At 48.8% G+C, this 18702-nt stretch overlaps 1 protein-coding gene across 3 annotated transcripts; it reads right to left on the reverse strand.

Moving 5' to 3' along the window:
* Window positions 1–723: 723 nt before the first annotated feature.
* LOC109778560 (uncharacterized) lies at window positions 724–11424 on the reverse strand. 3 transcript variants are annotated; one of them, XR_012184785.1, is made up of 4 exons: window positions 9196–11424; window positions 5870–5965; window positions 1270–1376; window positions 724–1156 (listed from the first exon to the last, which is right to left on the reverse strand). XR_012184785.1 is itself a non-coding variant. In XM_040390357.2 (2 exons), the coding sequence occupies exons 1-2, from the start codon at window positions 9539–9541 to the stop codon at window positions 5955–5957; spliced, it is 357 nt and encodes a 118-aa protein (XP_040246291.1). In that variant the 5' UTR covers window positions 9542–11424; the 3' UTR covers window positions 5747–5954. The 3 variants fall into 3 exon arrangements, 2 of the variants coding, with proteins under 2 accessions (XP_040246291.1, XP_073356428.1); XM_040390357.2 differs by lacking the exons at window positions 724–1156; window positions 1270–1376 and having other exon boundaries at window positions 5747–5965; XM_073500327.1 differs by lacking the exons at window positions 724–1156; window positions 1270–1376; window positions 5870–5965 and having other exon boundaries at window positions 9052–11424.
* Window positions 11425–18702: the final 7278 nt, after the last annotated feature.

The following is an 18702-nucleotide window of genomic DNA, read 5'->3' on the forward strand; positions in this document are numbered from 1 at the left end:
CATCCGTCCAAAAAAATATCTTTAAAAGAGATGCACAACCATACCTCTTCTACAAACGAACAACAGCAATGAACAGTTAGGTTCATATCGTTTCATATATCTAAATAACATTAAACCGTAGCATAGATTTTTAAACAAAATCCATTATGTTCAAAGGCTATAACTAACATCAATGCGACAGAAGATTGAAGATAACAACAAGCCTCCCATCATGCTCTTTGAAAGTTATCAGCACCAAGCTGTTTACTTCAATAGACGATGCCTTGAGAAAATCACTGAAACCTTCCTATTTGAACACCATTCTATTACCCAAGCCAATGAAGTAGGAGCAAGAAGTGCTCACATATATATCATCATAACCAGATTCCAAAGTAACTTCAAGAGTTAAAACGCCAGTCCTAGGAAAAGTCACAAACTCCTTCAAACTCCTCACAACAATACCAGGAATAACCTGACAAAAAACATCAAGCTATCAGAAATAGAACAAAAATTCAAAACTACAAATAGAAGAGATAATAAAAATAAATAAATAAACAGAAACAAAGAAAAAACAGTGGAAAAAAACTGACCATATGATGACCATTAACATTCATGGAATCAATCCTGTGAACAAAAGGACAACAGGGTACGTAGTCATCATCAAAGAGTTGACAACTCATGATATACATCTGCTGATAATTAAGAAAAACACCACGGGTGTAATAACAACTCCCAACAAGTTCCATCTCGGAGTCGCTCAAACCATCAAGAGCTACAAAATATAATTACACAGGCTCAAGAGAACAGAAAAATCATCATGTACAATAAAACAAGCTAAAAACCTCCTTAAAAATAAACCTTGCCAACAGACGGTAAAGGAGACAATGAATCTCCACGACCAACACGATAAAAATCAATACCAATCCACGTTCCATAATGTTCAAGCCTAATGGTCATTATATCACGAGGACGAACACCATAATCACTGACCAATCGTTCCGAGGAAGGACCATGGAATTTGCTCCTCACCCGACCATGACTAAACAGAACACCATACAAATAACCCTCATTGCACTGAAAAGCAAGATCAGTATCTTTCGTCACCCCTCCTTATGTCTAAAGCCCTACACTCCTCGATGTAACGAGCAAGATGAGCTCTAACACTGCACGGAACATACTGCACAACAAATCAAAACAAGGATCATAATCAAAATCTAAACAACATGGACAACACCAAAAGAAATAAGCATGTGTGCCAAAAATTGAACAATTATAAAATGATATTCTTACAACACGCCTCCAACAACGCCGATCCAGGACCATACTGAACCCATCTACAGAAGAATCAACAGAAGAACATGGGCCACCAGGCATACGGCAAAAAGGACAAGCCATAACTGCAAGGAACACAATGGTTATCAAGAACTAATCCCACAAAACCCAGTTGAAACTTGACATCTGATAGTGTTGGTAGTCCCCACCTGTAACTACCCCATAAATCTCCATATCCCGGAAATATAATGGGAACAAAAAGAGAAACGATAAAGGGAAACAGGGAACCCATGAATGCAACCGGTAGGGAACGACGATATCGCGAACGGGGAAGCGCGGTCGACGCTAAAGAAGGACCGCCGTAAGAGCAGGCAACAAGCGCGATGGCCAGGACAGGGGCCGCCGTAACCACGCGACAAGAGCGGCGGCCGCGACGGGCGGAGACGGCGGCAAAGAAGAACAGTGCGCGACGACGGTTCGCCCACACCAGAGAGAAATAGATCTCAAAACAGATCAAAAGGTATTACAAAACATTAAAAGTATAAGGACTAAAGTGAAAAAAGGAAAAACTGGAAAGGGAAATCAAAAACCGGAAATCATGGGAGACGCCGTGCGCGCGACAAGTGTTGCGCGCGGAGCGCCTCGGAAAAGTCTCACGAGCGCTCCGCGCGTGACACTTGGCGGTCGGGGAGCGCTCCCCGACTAATCGTTGCGGGGGGCGCTCCTCAACTAGTGATTTCGGGGATGAAAGGTGCCGGCTGCGGCTAGCCAGCGACCAATGGGCCCGTTAGAGTAGTGGCCCAGTGGGCCGAAGGTTGAGGTCCCCGCTCGGGCGACTCGGGTGGGGACAAAACCCTAGCCGTCGGGGGATCTCTTTCCTTCCCTCCCTCCCTCCGGAGCCGCCGAAGGACGCCGCCGGCTATAGCTCGGGGGCCAATGGCGGGGGCGGGGGCCTCCCTCTCTCCTGCGCTATGGGGATGGTGCGGAGCCCCGCGGGGTGAGGAGGCGCGGCGGGCGTCCCTGGCCTTGGTCGGCGGTCGAATTTGCTTTGGGCGGCGATGGCTGCGGGCGCGGTGGCCGGCCTTGCTTCGGGCAACGGCGTTGGCTGCGTTCGGCAGCGGCGATTGAATCTACGACGACGGGCCATTTGACCTCGGATCGGCGGCAGCGGCATGGAGGGCCTGGTGGACGGGTCGACGCCATGTGTAGTTTGGCCTCCGGACAAATCTAATTTGGCCGGCCGGCCTGCTCGCTGCGCGTCGACTCAAATCGGTGGCGACCCGTGCAGATGATGCTTGACGGAGGTTCATCGAGCGGATCCGAGTGAAAACTTCGTTCTCGGCTTGTTACCAAGACCAGCGGCGATGGTGGCATTATTTTGTGTCGTTACTTTCTTGAAGGCATCGTCGTGAAGAAGCTCCAGACCTCTATCCACTACCTTCGGGGGAAACCCTAGATCAGTAGATCGGATGACGACGACGCTCTGGTGTCGTCTCCCCCTTGGGGGCGTCATTCTTGGAGGTGTACACAGGCTCGGGGGACTAGTGGACGACTTCTTTTGTGGAGCGGTGCTTCACCTTACACATTGATGGCGGCGGATATTGGCGGCATGGCGCAGTGGAGACTCGGCGTCCAATGCGCGGAGATTGGCTCGCGCAGGAGGAGGACGTTGTCTGGCACTATGGTGGCGTCGATGGCAGAGAGGCCTGGCAAGGTCGGTGCGTTAGTTTCTGCTCTGAAGAAGGATTGGTAGAAGACGGCGGCGACGACATATGAGAGTGTGCCGGACCGGTTTGTACCCCAAACCTAGTATGTGGCTTGGTTGGGGCCTCCGGCTTTAGATGTTAGGCTTTGGTGCGATGTCTCTTTGATATTAGGCTCGGACTATCGGCACCCCTTTATCAAGTGGATAGGAGTAGCGACGGTTCTTGCTAAGACAATGGCTTCAGACTACATGATGTACTATTTCGCAAGATCTTTATGAATAATTAATAAAATAACTACATGCATCGCCTAGATATAGAGGCCTGAGGTAATCCTCCTTTTCTAAAAGAAAAAAAACCCTTGAAGGAACCTGCTCTGCTCCCAGTTACATTAGTGAATCGCGTTGAGACATACCCTACACATTTAGGTGTAGACCGTCATGTTTGATAAGGTTTATTCGGTGATCTTTTTTGGTCCATGTAATATTGTGGCGGTTTAATAAAACTCCGTAAAATTGTCTCAAAAAGAATTTAGTGAATCACGGTTGTGAAATCCTAGCCGGCCGGAAGCCGGTGGTGTTTAGATGATCTATTGCTTTGTTGTTGTTTTACTTCCGGGGATTTGATGACTAAACAACAATTTGGTAACATGCAATGTGTCTAATGTCATTAGTATCGAACAACCTATTGGTGACATCATATATTTTGATGGTAAAAGGAAATCATATGTTTTGCAGATGGCAAAACCTTCTCAAATGGCATTGATTCTCAGTTGTTTCAGTACAAACGGGCCAGAGATAGGCCACAGCGAAACAAAGACATTTTACATGTAATGCACAATGGACATCATTCGTTTTTCTCCATGACTGGTTTCTCTAGGCCCTATCTATTTTGCACCATCTCGCATGGTTGTGTTGTGGTTCATTTGAAAATTTCTTCCATCTTTGAAAGGTTGTTTTTCAAGTAACATGCGTGTTATATAAAGTGGTTCCATTTCAAACCACCATCTCAAGCCGTTTGATTCGGCCCCATCCACTATGTACTTGTGTGGTGTCAAGTACGGAGGCATGATAGGTCAACCGCCTCATCTCCACCCTGACATGATGTCGCTTGCTCAAAGGACCACTGCTACCTTGCCTCCATCTGGATGACGCATGTGCTCATGTTATGACATGTTCACATCTATGATTTTTGTTGTTGTTGTGGACTTTTTTCGAGATACAATGATTCAGTAAATCCTACTATCAAGCACACATTTGTTGCATGTAGTACATTTCCTCTTCCTTATTTGTCTTTGTTACCTCTATAATTTTGAGTTTTGCATGATTGCGCAACCCTAGGATTAAAAATATACAATTAGGTTATGGCACTTTTTGAAACCTAGATACTCCCTATGTAATTAATATAAGAGTATTTAGATCACTAAAATAGTTATCTAAACGTTTTTATATTAGTTTACGAAGGGAGTACTAGATTTTGCATGCCAGGAGAGGTACTGATCTCTGGGCGGCAGCCAGAGGCGTGCCTGTGGGGGACAATTTTCGTGTTTTGACCCTTTTCCGTAAGTTGATCCAGATCTGACCCTAGTTTGCAAAAATTTCGGGATCTGACCCTTTTCCTAGCGCCAATCTCCTTGGCGGTAGGGTATAACAGCCTACCGCCAAGGTCTCTGGCGGTAGGGTTGCATGCCCTACCGTCAATTTTTCCTAAGTATCAGACACAGTGTGTATTCGTACCTACCGCCGGACACCTTGGCGGTAGGGTTATATAGGCTACCGCCACCGTGTTTGGCGGTAGGGGTCCGTGCTGCTGACGTAGATAAGTTTCCTACCACCAGAGACCTTGGCGGTAGGCTGTTATACCCTACCGCCAAGGACCCTGGCGGTAGGAAAAGGGTCAGATCCCGAAATTTTTGCAAACTAGGGTCAGATCTGAAACAACTATCATAAAAGGGTCAAAACACGAAAATTGTCCGCCTGTGGGTGGGGCTTCGTGTGATGGAGAGAGGTAGCTCCTGTGCCACTGTGCATGTGAGCAGACAGCCGCCGACCAGCGTGGGCGGCTGTACCAAATTGCGAGGTCTGTCTGCAAGGGTCGGTGACCTAGCATCCTTGGGGCTGGCTGAGTTCAAACTGATTATATTACGACCCAGAATACCCCTAACTTCTTAATATACTACCCAAATTGTAGTGTGGTATTGGTAAATCTGGTGCGTTCATCCACTGAAATGGATGGCTCATATATGTTAGACTAGATCATAAAGGCGCGCGTTGCCGCACTCGTCCATCTTAACAAAGTGGGATATAAATACTTAGGAATACGATCAATGTAATGTTGTTTAAAGTGAATACATGCATACATAGTGTTAACATTAAATGCTCCAATAGAGAGCATAATATTGCTAAGCACGTATAGACACACGAACAGACTCACGAAGCACAACGCAACAAAGTATGACAAGGCATTGAAGAATCCAAAATGTTTGGTATATGTAACGACATCAAATATCAACCTGTCTAACACAATGGTGAGGAGGATGCCGGTATATTATTAATAAAATAAAAATAAAATAACATAAATGATTAATTGTATTGTACCTTATAGTTGTATGGATATATTATGTGTAATTGATGAAATATTTTGAGATTATTTTGGATAAACCTGTGTGCTCTGTATATGTGCACGCTGCAGTAAGGCCTAACCACTACAAAATATACTTGGTTCTTGTATCATTATTGAGGATATAACATCTTAACGTAGTTAAATAGATTATATTAGTCACATAAATGTAAGAAACAAAATCCTCATCATATATCATATTCCAGTGTTGCTGAAGTGCAGATGGAAACGAGATGATACCAATTTATTTGTGCTAGAAATCTACATTTGGCAACGGGTTAATCATTCCACTATACCTTTTATTTGGATCAGCTCCAGTCCTTGGAGGTTTCATCCAATAGGTGGAACCTGAAGTTATTTAGTCATTGGTGTTCAACTTGTTCAGTTGGATCCTACAACATAGCTCGTTGTTAGTTAAATATAAGGATCTTTAATGTTGAAAAATTATGTAATGGAATGTGCTTCTCCTCAGCCATTGAGAGAAGCACATGTTGTGTACCAAATAACAAGAATAAATGATTGCAAATTCATAGCTGCAGAACAAGAAGAAAACAACAAAATTACTGAACATCAAAGCAGTTCCACGAAAATAGAAGCTGAAATAACATTTGGTTTGGTTCACGATGGGACTGCACTGAACAACATCGCGGCAGTGGAAGTTGACCGTGCTATGTTGTCCTCGGCCTTTTACTTTCAGGGGAGCATGAAGAGCATGACGGAGTAGTGATTGGGGATGGCAGAGCTCATGCAACACCACTGAATAAATCTATTTTGGTGCTCGGAAGAGGAGCAGATCATTTATACTTGAACTACTGCTTGTCAAATTTGATGGGGACGTTCTGCACCTTGGGTTAGAATTCACTGATGTGGACCGGCGTCGTCGCCATCTTCTAGATCCGCCATCGATCCCCAACGCGCCAGGCCAGATTTCCGCCGCACCGGAACGCGGCGCAGCTGCAGCCGAGACGCCCTTGTAAGCGCCTTACCGCCAACATCCATTGATGTGGATGCGTCGACGCCTTTCCCTTGCCATCGTTTACATGCGAGAGACTGCCCCGGCAGCGGCGGCGGCGCTACTTCCATCGCTATCTTTTTTTTTCATCACTATCAGAAGAGTGGAAGGTGGGCAGCCTAACGAGGAAGCCTGGAGGGTGCCTACCAGCAGCCCATCCGGCCCGGCATGCATTTCCAGCCCAATCAACCGTAACAAGCCTAGGTAAGTCAGCGGAGTAGCAACCCACAAAACACCGGATGTGAGGCTGGAGATCGACCGATCAATAATCGGACGGCTAGGGATGTTAAGATGCTGTGAGCAGCCGTAGCTCGTCCCGTTATACTGTTTCTTAATGTACTATAAAAGCTCTCTTTTTTATGAGCAATTCTGGATTCAGAAATGCGCAATTCAGTGCTTTCACACAATTATAGCCCAAAATGCACATTCTTATTTGTGCAATTTCGGGTTTAGAAATGATGATTAAATAATGTGTACATATTCAAACCAAACATTGCACAATTTGTATTTTCGGTTTAGAATTACTCAAGTGAGTTTTTCAGTTGTTGCCCCACGTCGCCTCCACCCTCGGCGACTCGGGTGCCCCCAAACCCTAGCCGCCGGGCTCCTCTTTCCGTCCTCCTCTCCCTCCGTTGCTGCCGGGGACGCCAACGGGCTAAGCCTAGTGGCCGATAGTGGTGGCGGAGGATCCCCTCGCTACTCGTGATGGAGGAGGTGGGGCGGACCTCATCCCGCGAGGAGGCGCAGCCAATCTGGATCTGGGCGGCAACGCGGTGTGCTACAGGCGGTGGTGTGGCCGGCCGGTGGCAGCGGCATGCAGAGGACGCCGTGGAGGACCGGGCGGATCGGGTCGGGTACATGCGGTTGTGGCCTCCGGTCATGGCCTGGCCAGGGTGGTCGCCTCGTTGCACCGCGGCGTATGCCGGGGCAACGGCCCCGGGCGGTGGCGGACGGTGAAGCCCAGATTGTCCTCGGCGACATAAAGTGGACGTACCCATGTTCAAGGCAGAGCTGCTCCGGCGGTTTGGCGGATTCGACCCCCGATCCCATTTGGTATAGCAACGGTGAAGAGTGTGCTTGGGATTCATCCTAACGGCTCTTCCGGCATGGCACGGTGGGTTGGCAGCCCTCTCTTCGTGCTCCAGTGGTGGCACCCTTCGGCAGTGGTCGAAGCATCAGGATACACCACAGTGGTAGCGCAGCTGTGGATGATCGCCGAATCTAGGCGGCTAGCTCCGGGGCTTTGAAGGTGGTCTTGCAGATGCACGGGTTGTCGGTTGGATGTTCTTGGGACGGATCCGGGTGAAAACCTGGTCTTCGGCCGTTGGCCGAAGCCGATGATGGTGACGCCCTTGGCGTCGCTTCCTTCATGAAGGCATCATCGAGGTGAAGCTCCCAACTCCTCTTACTACCTCCGGGGAAACCCTTGATCAGTTAATCGGATGATGGCGGCGCTCTTGTGTCGTTCCCCCTTAGGGGCGTCATTCTTGAAGGTGTGCATTGGCTCGAGGGACCAGTGGACGGTCCTAGCGGTGGAGCGGCGTCCCATGTCACGCATCGATGATGTGGAGTCTCGGCGGCATGGCGCCGCAGGGTCTCAGCAACAGATGTATGATGATGGACACGCGTAGGGAGGTGGCGCTCTCTGGCGCCATGGTGGCGTCGACGACAGACCTGCCAAGGTCGATGCGTCAGTACGCGCTCTGAAGATGGATCGGTGGAAGACGGTGGCGGCGGCCTCTCAGAGTGCGTCGGACTGGTCTGTGCCTCAGACCCGCCAAGAGGCTTTGCTGGGGCCTCCGGCTTTAGATGTTAGTTTTGATGCGAGGTCTGTTTGGTATTCGCCTCGGACTTTTGGCACCCCTTCATCAAGTGGTCAGGAGTTGCGACATAAGTTGCCATGATGGTAACTTGAGACTTACTGATGTATTATTTTGTTAGGTCTCTATAAATAATTAATAAAATAATTGTATGCATCGTGCATATGCAGAGGCCGGGTAATCCTTCTTTTTCTTAAAATAATAATAATAACTGAGTTTTTCAGTTTGATTGTTGGTTTACCGGTAATATGGAAGCAGCGGTGTGCAAGGAAACTGCGGAAAGAGGAAAACTGATAGTAGTAGTGATTTGAGGATCCATTTTCCCCAAGGTAATTCGTCGTGCAACACAGAATTCTAATATGTTCATGGAGGTCTAGCGTGGTAGGTGGCCCATGATCATCAGTTTAATGTAAAAGTTGTGTAGTACTTCCTCCGTAAATAAATATAAGAGCGTTTACATCATTAAAATAGTGATCTAAACGCTTTTATATTTCTTTATAGAGGGAATGCTTTGTAATTTTCTTGTAATTATTAACATGCAAATTTGGCCGGGGCTTGCTCCCCTTTTTAAAAAATAAATAAATAAACATGCAAATTTGGATGGACGGAAGACAAGAATCGATGTTCGCAGGTGGTTAGCGATCGGTTTTTATTGCTGGAGAGCAAGTTTATATCTGATAATGGATGCTAGTCTTAATACAAGTGTAACAAGTACTCGTATATTCTATATTATGATCAGGGGATAAGGAGGTTATACAACACATAAACAACTAGTACTCCCAGTTCTTACCGTCGAACGGCGTGACGTGGACGTGCGTGATGGTGCCGGGATCGACGCAGCTGACGGAGAGCGCGACCTCGCCGGGGTTCCCCCGCTGCTTGTAGAAGGACGTGATCCCGCACACCTTGCACAAGATGTGCTTGGCCGTGCCCGTGCCGAAGGTGTAGGTGGTCAGGAACTCGTCGGAGCCGGGCTGGAGCTGGAACTTGTCGTTGGGCAGCGTGAAGAAGGTGATCCCGCGCATGGCGCAGTTGCAGGTGCCCGCCGCCACGCTCGCCGGCGCCTCGGCCTGCCACCGCACTTTCCCGCAGTGGCAGCCGCCGCTGTGGACGACGACCGGATCGGAGGAGCTCATGCCCGTGGTAGGTGGTTGCTGCCTTGGTGGCCTGGAACTGGAGCCTTTTTTTTTAAAAGGAGGTTAAAGCCCCGGCCTTTGCATCAATGTGATGCATATAACTTTTTTTATTAATTGTTAAGCAGAGTACAGACAAAAAACAATCATTGTCCGAGCCATTACAAAATACAGACTAACACATAGGACTTCTTCCGCAGGAGCGCCTTTAAGAAAAGATAACCGCCCTTGTGTTATCATCATCACCAAATTGCCGTGATCAGTCAATGAAGATTGATACAACAGCAAGTAGATAACGCCTTCAATAAGGTAACACCACAAGTTCGTCATTGCTGAGTCCGACCAATAAAGGTTAAAACAAGAGTTTTCACTCCGGACACGAAGCAGTGTTCAAAATAGCATCTTGAAAATGGACCGCTGCAGTGCAGTCACCTCCGCCGATACTCCACATGAGGGCCAAAAGGCACCAGCAAACTGATGGGGCGTCTTCGCACCTTAGACCACTGTCACGGCCATCGGGTGGACGCCCATGTCTTGGCACGAACCTGGTTGCTGCCACTCCACGCCGACATGACTCACAGTGCAGCATCCACATCATTGGAGTCGGCGCTCCAATGCTAGAAGCCGACGAGGAACAATCAGTGTGCCCCTCGCTCGTCAGCGCCAGACTCTGCCAATGACGCACCGGACGATAATCCTCTTTGCGCCGTCAGCGAGTGCGACACATGACACGTTGACGCGCCTGTAGATGCGCTATTGCACCTCTTAATCTCCTTGTCGTGGTCGTTGAGGGCCGCCGCCCCCGCCACTGTGACCAACGGAGGCCGCCGCCGCCGCCATGACTACTCGCTCCTCTGTCGCCGATGATTTTGTGCGTGTCTTCGCCGATGCGAACGTCGGCACCACCAGCTGCACTTTCTAGTGATCCAACGTTCCAATCCATCCCAACCGGGCGGCCCCAGTGGTGACGAACTAGAGCGCGAGTTGGCTGCTGCAGAATTTTGTGAGGAGGGCCCCTTCGGTCGCTGGCGTGCGCCATCGCCATGGCTGAAGAGGGAGAGCCCATGGACGGCGCCTCCCCCATCATGGCTCCCAACAGCATGCTACCGACCTCCTCACGGCCCTGCCGACTTGACCGACCAGCGACGGAGTCTCCCGACGGCCCGGCACAAGCAACTCCGCGTGCTACTGTACCTGCCGAGAAGAGGGACCGGCAAGGCCTCCGGCAGCTCGGCTGCAGCCCCGACCTCGAGGCCATCCTAGCTCCGCATCATCCCATGCCGAGGTGCTCCTGCAGCTGCAGGCCATCCGCCCCCGCGGCCGCCATGGTTGAGGGACGAGATGCGAGATCGCCTCTCCGTGAAAAACGGATCTGGTGGTTTCTTCGGGCGCTCCATCCCTGGAGCTGGAGCGTGGATTGAAGTTTGGGTAAGCTTCAAGTTTCCCCCACATCCATCAAGTCGCGGTAGTTGGTGGCTTGTGCTAGAAGGTTTGCCCGCACACCAATGTTGACTACGAGGTGTCGGGCTCGAGGGGGTCAAGGCAAAGTTAGCGGATACTATAAAAATCTGGAATGAGATCCAGTGCCTAGCAAGGCACCGTACGGTGACTGGCCCCACCCTTCACACAGTGGCAGTTCTACAGTGCTCGATGTATAGTACCCCACCTACAGTGATCTGCGTTGCAGTACCACCGTCAACAGTGGCGCTACAGTATTCGATCTGAGCCCCTCCCCCTTGGTCCAACGGCTGGCTGGCCGTCAGTTACGGATCTCTGTCCGTAAAATCTCATACTGCAAAATTGTTTTAGGATGCACTGTGAAATGTTTTTTAAATTATGGCATGTGTTCTGTCAAAATAGATCTTGTAAAAACCCTTTCGGACAAGATGAAGAGCTCACTTCTCAATAGTTAAATTTACAACAGGTTCCTGGAAAATAACATAAAGCCCCCTAAAAGCAAAATGTAGATTGCAATTGGGTTCTGGCCGCCACTCTGGCGCGGCGCCGAGCAGCTCTTGGCTAGCCGGCGTCAAGGGGCGCCAATTCGGGTTAGCTAGATGTGGAGTGCGAGAAGGGCCATGTTGTCGAGCTCAGCCGCCTCCATGGCCATGGTGTCGAGAGGCTCGTTGTCAACCAACGGCGGGTGGTGACCAACGCGAGGTGGCAGCGACCGCAGGATGGACATCGGTTACCTCGTGCGGCGGCCATCCACGACACGCAACACTCGGCGTGTGGCGACGCCATCTAGCGGCGGCCCTCCACGCACGCAACGTGGCGGCTCTATGGTGTTTGCCAGCCATGGTGAGGCGCTGCATCTCGGTCACCAAGTGGCGGCCCTTCACGGTGGGTGCCTCGTGGGGCTCCATGCCGACGAGCGGGCGTCGACGAGGGTGGGGTCAGATGGGGCGGCATGAGCCCAGCGACAAAGGTGGGAGTGCAGGGGCGGGGAGAGCGGCAAACGACAATTATTTATAAGAGCAACTCCAACGGGCCGACCCAAACGGACGGCGATTTCGTCCGCTTTTTGTCCGTTTGGGTCGGCCGCCCGCCCGGCGTCCGCCCTGTTTTTCATATGGGTCGACAGCGCGCCCAACGCGCCGACCCATATGTGCAGGCGTGGCCGGCTGGCCGCCCAATTTTGCATTGCATTGCATTCAGCATATTGTGAAATGAAAATTTAACAAACAAAATAGTCCGCCCAAATAAATAGTATAGTTTACAGGCCAAATAAAAATAAAAATGTTTCACATAGTTTTGCAAACGAATAAAAGAAGATACATCTATTGGTTGCCAACATGAGTCCACATATACTCAACCAAATCATTTTGCAGTTGCACGTGAGTTTCCCAATCACGCATGTCTTCATGAAACTGAGTGAACTGCTCAAATGTTGCCGCTACTCCATGCTCAGGCACAACATTCTCACCCTGAAACTGAAAGCCTTGATCGTACAGACGTTCCGGGCGCTCGTCTTCTACGATCATATTGTGCATGATCACACAAGCAGTCATCACCTCCCATAGTTTCTGCGTGCTCCAAGTATTAGCAGGATACCGAACGATGCCCCATCGAGATTGCAAAACACCAAAGGCACGCTCGACATCCTTTCTAGCACTCTCTTGCTCTTGGGCAAATCTTTTCCTTTTCTCTCCAACGGGGTTGGGTATTGTCTTTACAATAGTGGTCCACTGAGGATAGATACCGTCACCCAAATAGTACCCTTTGTCGTAGTTGTGGCCGTTGACAGTAAAGTTCACCGGTGGGCTGTTGCCTTCGGCAAGCCTAGCAAACACCGGCGAGTGCTGAAGCACGTTGATATCATTGTGTGATCCAGCCATGCCAAAGAAAGAGTGCCAGATCCAGAGATCTTGAGACGCCACGGCCTCTAGTATGACAGTGCAAGCCCTGACATGTCCCTTATACTGCCCTTGCCAAGCAGAAGGGCAGTTCTTCCACTCCCAGTGCATGCAGTCTATGCTGCCAAGCATCCCCGGGAAGCCCCTGCTAGCATTCATCGCCAACAAATGGGCTGTATCTGCAGTTGTCGGCTCTCTCAAGTACTCAGGGCCAAACACAGCAATCACAGCCTTGCAGAACTTATACAGGGACTCTAGGCATGTAGACTCGCTCATACGGACGTACTCGTCAATGAGATCACCGGGCACTCCGTATGCAAGCATTCGGATGGCGGCAGTGCATTTCTGATAAGAGGAGAACCCAATCTTGCCGACGGCATCCTCTTTGCACTCGAAGTAGTCATCATAGCCGACCACTCCCTCTCTAATACGGTTGAAAACATGCCTACTCATACGGAACCGGCGGCGGAATTTGTGATGTTTGAACAACGGGTTTGTTGTATCAAAGTAGTCCTTCCAGAGAAGGAAATGCTCGCTCTCTCGGTTACGATTCAACGCCGGAAGGTAGTCCGGAATGGAGCCACGGAACAACGGCCGCTGGTTGTTAAGGTGGTGATGGACCAACACGGCAGCCAATATCTCCTCGTCGTCGTCGGACGACGAATCGTCGGAGTCGCAAATGAAATTGTGGAAAAAGAACTCGTAGCCGGAGTCCATTTTCGTACCTTGGCAAACTGTCGAACAGCTTGCGGGCGTCGAAGAAGGAGACGGCCGGCGAGGGGATGTTGGAAATATGCCCTAGAGGCAATAATAAATGGTTATTATTATATTTCTTTGTTCATGGTAATTGTCTATTGTTCATGCTATAATTGTGTTATCCGGAAATCGTAATGCATGTGTGAATACATAGACCACAACGTGTCCCTAGTAAGCCTCTAGTTGACTAGCTCGTTGATCAACAGATAGTCATGGTTTCCTGACTATGGACATTGGATGTCATTGATAACGGGATCACATCATTAGGAGAATGATGTGATGGACAAGACCCAATCCTAAGCATAGCTCAAAGATCGTGTAGTTCGTTTGCTAGAGCTTTTCCAATGTCAAGTATCTTCTCCTTAGACCATGAGATCGTGCAACTCCCGGATATCGTAGGAGTACTTTGGGTGTGCCAAACGTCACAACGTAACTGGGTGACTATAAAGGTACACTACGGGTATCTCCACTTGCCTTGGGGGGCAAGTCTCCCCCCTGGCCGCCGCCCCCCATGTAGATGGGTTCCTGGCCGGCGCCCCCCTCCCAGGGGGCCTATATAAAGGGGGCAGGGAGGGCAGCAGTACTACAGCCTTTGGCGCCTCCCTCCTCCTCTGCAACACCTCTCCCTCTCGCAGAAGCTCGGCGAAGCCCTGCCGAGATCCCGCTACATCCACCACCACGCCGTCGTGCTGCTGGATCTCCATCAACCTCTCCTTCCCCCTTGCTGGATCAAGAAGGAGGAGACGTCGTTGCTCCGTACGTGTGTTGAACGCGGAGGTGCCGTCCGTTCGGCACTCGGTCATTGGTGATTTGGATCACGACGAGTACGACTCCATCAACCCCGTTCATTGGAACGCTTCCGCTCGCGATCTACAAGGGTATGTAGATGCACTCCTTTCCCCTCGTTGGTAGTATACTCCATAGATGGATCTTGGTGAGCGTAGGAAAATTTTAAAATTCTGCTACGATCCCCAATAGTGGTATCAGAGCCAGGCCTATGTGTAGTTACTATGCACGAGCAGAACACAAAGCAGTTGTGGGCGTAGATGTTGCCAATTCTTCTTGCCGCTACTAGTCTTATCTTGTTTCGGCGGCATTTTGGGATGAAGCGGCCCGGACCGACCTTACACGTACGCTTACGTGAGACTGGTTCCACCGACTGACATGCACTAGTTGCATAAGGTGGCTAGCGGGTGTCTGTCTCTCCCACTTTAGTCGGAACGGATTCGATGAAAAGGGTCCTTATGAAGGGTAAATAGAAATTGGCATATCACATTGTGGTTTTACGTAGGTAAGAAATGTTCTTGCTAGAAACCTATACAAGCCACGTAAAAACTTGCAACAACAATTAGAGGACGTCTAACTTGTTTTTGCAGCATGTGCTATGTGATGTGATATGGCCAGAAGATGTGATGAATGATATATGTGATGTATGAGATTGATCATATTCTTGTAATAGGAATCACGACTTGCATGTCGATGAGTATGACAACCGGCAGGAGCCATAGGAGTTGTCTTTATTATTTTGTATGACCTGCGTGTCATTGAATAACGCCATGTAAATTACTTTACTTTATTGCTAAACGCGTTAGCCATAGAAGTAGAAGTAATCGTTGGCGTGACAACTTCATGAAGACACAATGATGGAGATCATGGTGTCATGCCGGTGACGAAGATGATCATGGTGCCCCGAAGATGGAGATCAAAGGAGCAAAATGATATTGGCCATATCATGTCACTATTTGATTGCATGTGATGTTTATCATGTTTTTACATCTTATTTGCTTAGAACGACGGTAGTAAGTAAGATGATCCCTTATGATAATTTCAAGAAAGTGTTCCCCCTAACTGTGCACCGTTGCGAAGGTTCGTTGTTTCGAAGCACCACGTGATGATCGGGTGTGATAGATTCTAACGTTCCCAAGCCTGAGACTGAGTGCTTTTATTGCAAGGGAAGTGGTCACTGGAAGCGGAACTGCCCCAAATACTTGGCAAACTGAGACAAGCGGTTGTGCAACCCAGACATTCTGAGTATGTGCTCACTAACAGAACTATTCTCCTCCATTTTACAGCTGAAGAACTTGTCGGAGACTTCATATCTCTCGACCCGAGCATGAGCTTGGAAAACCATTTTCAGCTCTTCGAACATCTCAGATGCTCCGTGTTTCTCAAAACGCTTTTGGAGACCCGGTTCTAAGCTGTAAAGCATGCCGCACTGAACGAGGGAGTAATCATCAGCACGTGATTGCCAAGCGTTCATAACGTCTTGGTTCTCTGGGATTGGTGCTTCACCTAGCGGTGCTTCTAAGACATAATCTTTCTTGGCAGCTATGAGGATGATCCTCAGGTTCCGGACCCAGTCCGTATAGTTGCTGCCATCATCTTTCAGCTTGGTTTTATCTAGGAACGCGTTGAAGTTGAGGACAACGTGGGCCATTTGATCTACAAGACATATTGTAAAGATTTTAGACTAAGTTCATGATAATTAAGTTCATATAATCTAATTATTCAATGAACTCCCACTCAGATAGACATCCCTCTAGTCATCTAAGTGAAACATGATCCGAGTTAACTAGGCCGTGTCTGATCATCACGTGAGACGGACTAGTCAAGATCGGTGAACATCTCCATGTTGATCGTATCTTCTATACGACTCATGCTCGACCTTTCGGTCCTCCGTGTTCCGAGGCCATGTCTGTACATGCTAGGCTCGTCAAGTCAACCTAAGTGTATTGCGTGTGTCCCGAGGCCATGTCTGTACATGCTAGGCTCGTCAACTCCCAGCTGAGACAAGCGGTTGTGCAACCCAGACATTCTGAGTATGTGCTCACTAACAGAACTATTCTCCTCCATTTTACAGCTGAAGAACTTGTCGGAGACTTCATATCTCTCGACCCGGGCATGAGCTTGGAAAACCATTTTCAGCTCTTCGAACATCTCATATGCTCCGTGTTTCTCAAAACGCTTTTGGAGACCCGGTTCTAAGCTGTAAAGCATGCCGCACTGAACGAGGGAGTAATCATCAGCACGTGATTGCCAAGCGTTCATAACGTCTTGGTTCTCTGGGATTGGTGCTTCACCTAGCGGTGCTTCTAAGACATAATCTTTCTTGGCAGCTATGAGGATGATCCTCAGGTTCCGGACCCAGTCCGTATAGTTGCTGCCATCATCTTTCAGCTTGGTTTTATCTAGGAACGCGTTGAAGTTGAGGACAACGTGGGCCATTTGATCTACAAGACATATTGTAAAGATTTTAGACTAAGTTCATGATAATTAAGTTCATATAATCTAATTATTCAATGAACTCCCACTCAGATAGACATCCCTCTAGTCATCTAAGTGAAACATGATCCGAGTTAACTAGGCCGTGTCTGATCATCACGTGAGACGGACTAGTCAAGATCGGTGAACATCTCCATGTTGATCGTATCTTCTATACGACTCATGCTCGACCTTTCGGTCCTCCGTGTTCCGAAGCCATGTCTGTACATGCTAGGCTCGTCAAGTCAACCTAAGTGTATTGCGTGTGTCCCGAGGCCATGTCTGTACATGCTAGGCTCGTCAACACCCGTTGTATGGGAACGTTAGAATCTATCACACCCGATCATCACGTGGTGCTTCGAAACAACGAACCTTCGCAACGGTGCACAGTTAGGGGGAACACTTTCTTGAAATTAACATAAGGGATCATCTTACTTACTACCGTCGTTCTAAGCAAATGATGTAAAAACATGATAAACATCACATGCAATCAAATAGTGACATGATATGGCCAATATCATTTTGCTCCTTTGATCTCCATCTTCGGGGCACCATGATCATCTTCGTCACCGGCATGACACCATGATCTCCATCATTGTGTCTTCATGAAGTTGTCACACCAACGATTACTTCTACTTCTATGGCTAACGCGTTTAGCAATAAAGTAAAGTAATTTACATGGCGTTATTCAATGACACGCAGGTCATACAAAATAATAAAGACAACTCCTATGGCTCCTGCCGGTTGTCATACTCATCGACATGCAAGTCGTGATTCCAATTACAAGAATATGATCAATCTCATACATCACATATATCATTCATCACATCTTCTGGCCATATCACATCACATAGCACATGCTGCAAAAACAAGTTAGACGTCCTCTAATTGTTGTTGCAAGTTTTTACGTGGCTTGTATAGGTTTCTAGCAAGAACATTTCTTACCTACGTAAAACCACAATGTGATATGCCAATTTCTATTTACCCTTCATAAGGACCCTTTTCATCGAATCCGTTCCGACTAAAGTGGGAGAGACAGACACCCGCTAGCCACCTTATGCAACTAGTGCATGTCAGTCGGTGGAACCAGTCTCACGTAAGCGTACGTGTAAGGTCGGTCCGGGCCGCTTCATCCCACAATGCCGCCGAAACAAGATAAGACTAGTAGCGGCAAGAAGAATTGGCAACATCTACGCCCACAACTGCTTTGTGTTCTGCTCGTGCATAGTAACTACACATAGGCCTGGCTCTGATACCACTATTGGGGATCGTAGCAGAATTTTAAAATTTTCCTACGCTCACCAAGATCCATCTATGGAGTATACTACCAACGAGGGGAAAGGAGTGCATCTACATACCCTTGTAGATCGCGAGCGGAAGCGTTCCAATGAACGGGGTTGATGGAGTCGTACTCGTCGTGATCCAAATCACCAATGACCGAGTGCCGAACGGACGGCACCTCCGCGTTCAACACACGTACGGAGCAACGACGTCTCCTCCTTCTTGATCCAGCAAGGGGGAAGGAGAGGTTGATGGAGATCCAGCAGCACGACGGCGTGGTGGTGGATGTAGCGGGATCTCGGCAGGGCTTCGCCGAGCTTCTGCGAGAGGGAGAGGTGTTGCAGAGGAGGAGGGAGGCGCCAAAGACTGTAGTACTGCTGCCTTCCCTGCCCCCTTTATATAGGCCCCCTGGGAGGGGGGCGCCGGCCAGGAACCCATCTACATGGGGGGCGGCGGCCAGGGGGGAGACTTGCTGGATCAAGAAGGAGGAGACGTCGCTGCACCGTACGT

Source organism: Aegilops tauschii, chromosome 5 (assembly GCF_002575655.3).
Source record: "Aegilops tauschii subsp. strangulata cultivar AL8/78 chromosome 5, Aet v6.0, whole genome shotgun sequence".
Lineage (NCBI taxonomy): Eukaryota > Viridiplantae > Streptophyta > Magnoliopsida > Poales > Poaceae > Aegilops > Aegilops tauschii.

Excerpts from the sequence above, each read along its gene's own strand:
- LOC109778560 (XM_073500327.1), bottom strand. The coding sequence starts at position 9,541 with ATGAGCTCCTCCGATCCGGTCGTCGTCCACAGCGGCGGCTGCCACTGC.